General features: G+C 65.5%; 1 protein-coding gene across 1 annotated transcript in view; it reads right to left on the reverse strand.

Annotated features, from left to right (window-relative positions):
- Window positions 1–949, reverse strand: part of CDHR4 (cadherin-related family member 4) — a gene marked incomplete at its 3' end in the record, with an annotated part of 4,976 nt that overhangs the window by 2,232 nt on the left and 1,795 nt on the right. Inside the window, 4 exon segments of the mRNA XM_009704898.1 lie at window positions 1–2; window positions 5–43; window positions 123–338; window positions 599–701. The exon segment at window positions 1–2 is cut by the window's left edge and continues 84 nt beyond it. Coding sequence (XP_009703200.1) covers window positions 1–2; window positions 5–43; window positions 123–338; window positions 599–701 — 360 coding nt within the window.

The following is a 949-nucleotide window of genomic DNA, read 5'->3' on the forward strand; positions in this document are numbered from 1 at the left end:
TTGCGCCGCTGGAAGTCAAGAGGTCCCACCACGCGGATCTCACCTGCGGGGCGGCGTGAGCTGCTGGGCACCCGTCGGTGCCACGGGGTGCAGCGCGGTTGGAGAACGGGTCGGATGCTCACCGGTGCCTGTGTCGATGGAGAAGGGCTGCGCGGGGCCAAGGCCCTCCTCCAGGCTGTACTTGAGGCTGTCTTGGGGGTAGTCACGGTCGGTGCCAGCCACGCGCCCCACAATGCTGCCAAAAGTTGCTGTCTCTGGCACGGTGAAGGTGGCACCGTTGGGGCACACCGGTGTGAATTCATTGACAGGTGTCACCGTCATGAGCACGGGCACACGGGCTGTGTGGCACACGGCAGCTCAGCCACGCTGGCACCACCCCACAGCCTGCACCGGGCTGGGCATGCTCTCCCCTGGACAGGCTCGGGGACATGGGCATGGTGACACCAGCCCTGGGGTAGGCGTCTCTGGGGCAGCAGGGGAGGAACATTTCCTCTGTGATCTGCTGGTTTTGGGGTCAGGAAGGGGCTTTTCCCACCTCTTCCATGACCTCCCCCATTGCACCCTCCGGGCACCCCCCCCCGGGGACATGGCCGCTCACTGCTCTGTGGGGGCTGTCCTCCTGTCGTCACCACGATAGTGGCTGTGAACTGAAAGCCCACAGCGGCCGTGGCCTCCGAGTCGTAGTCCAGGGTGGCATTGACCTGCCGAGCCAGGGCAGGGGGTTCAGGCAGAGTCGAGATGCCCTGCAAAGCCAGGGTGCCCTGCAAAGCTGGGGTGCCCTGCAAAGCTGGGGTGTCCCACAAAGCCAGGGTACCCTGCAAAACTGTGATGCCAGGGGAGCCCTGGCCCAAGACCCGGCGTGACAACACGTGTCAGAGGGTCCCCACTGTCCTGCTGGGCTCCCCCCAAGTCTGGGCTTACCGGCTGCCTGGGTCCTGCCTGCTCACCT

This window comes from Cariama cristata, unplaced genomic scaffold (genome assembly GCF_000690535.1).
Source record: "Cariama cristata isolate BGI_N322 unplaced genomic scaffold, ASM69053v1 scaffold23507, whole genome shotgun sequence".
In the NCBI taxonomy this organism is placed as follows: Eukaryota; Metazoa; Chordata; class Aves; order Cariamiformes; family Cariamidae; genus Cariama; species Cariama cristata.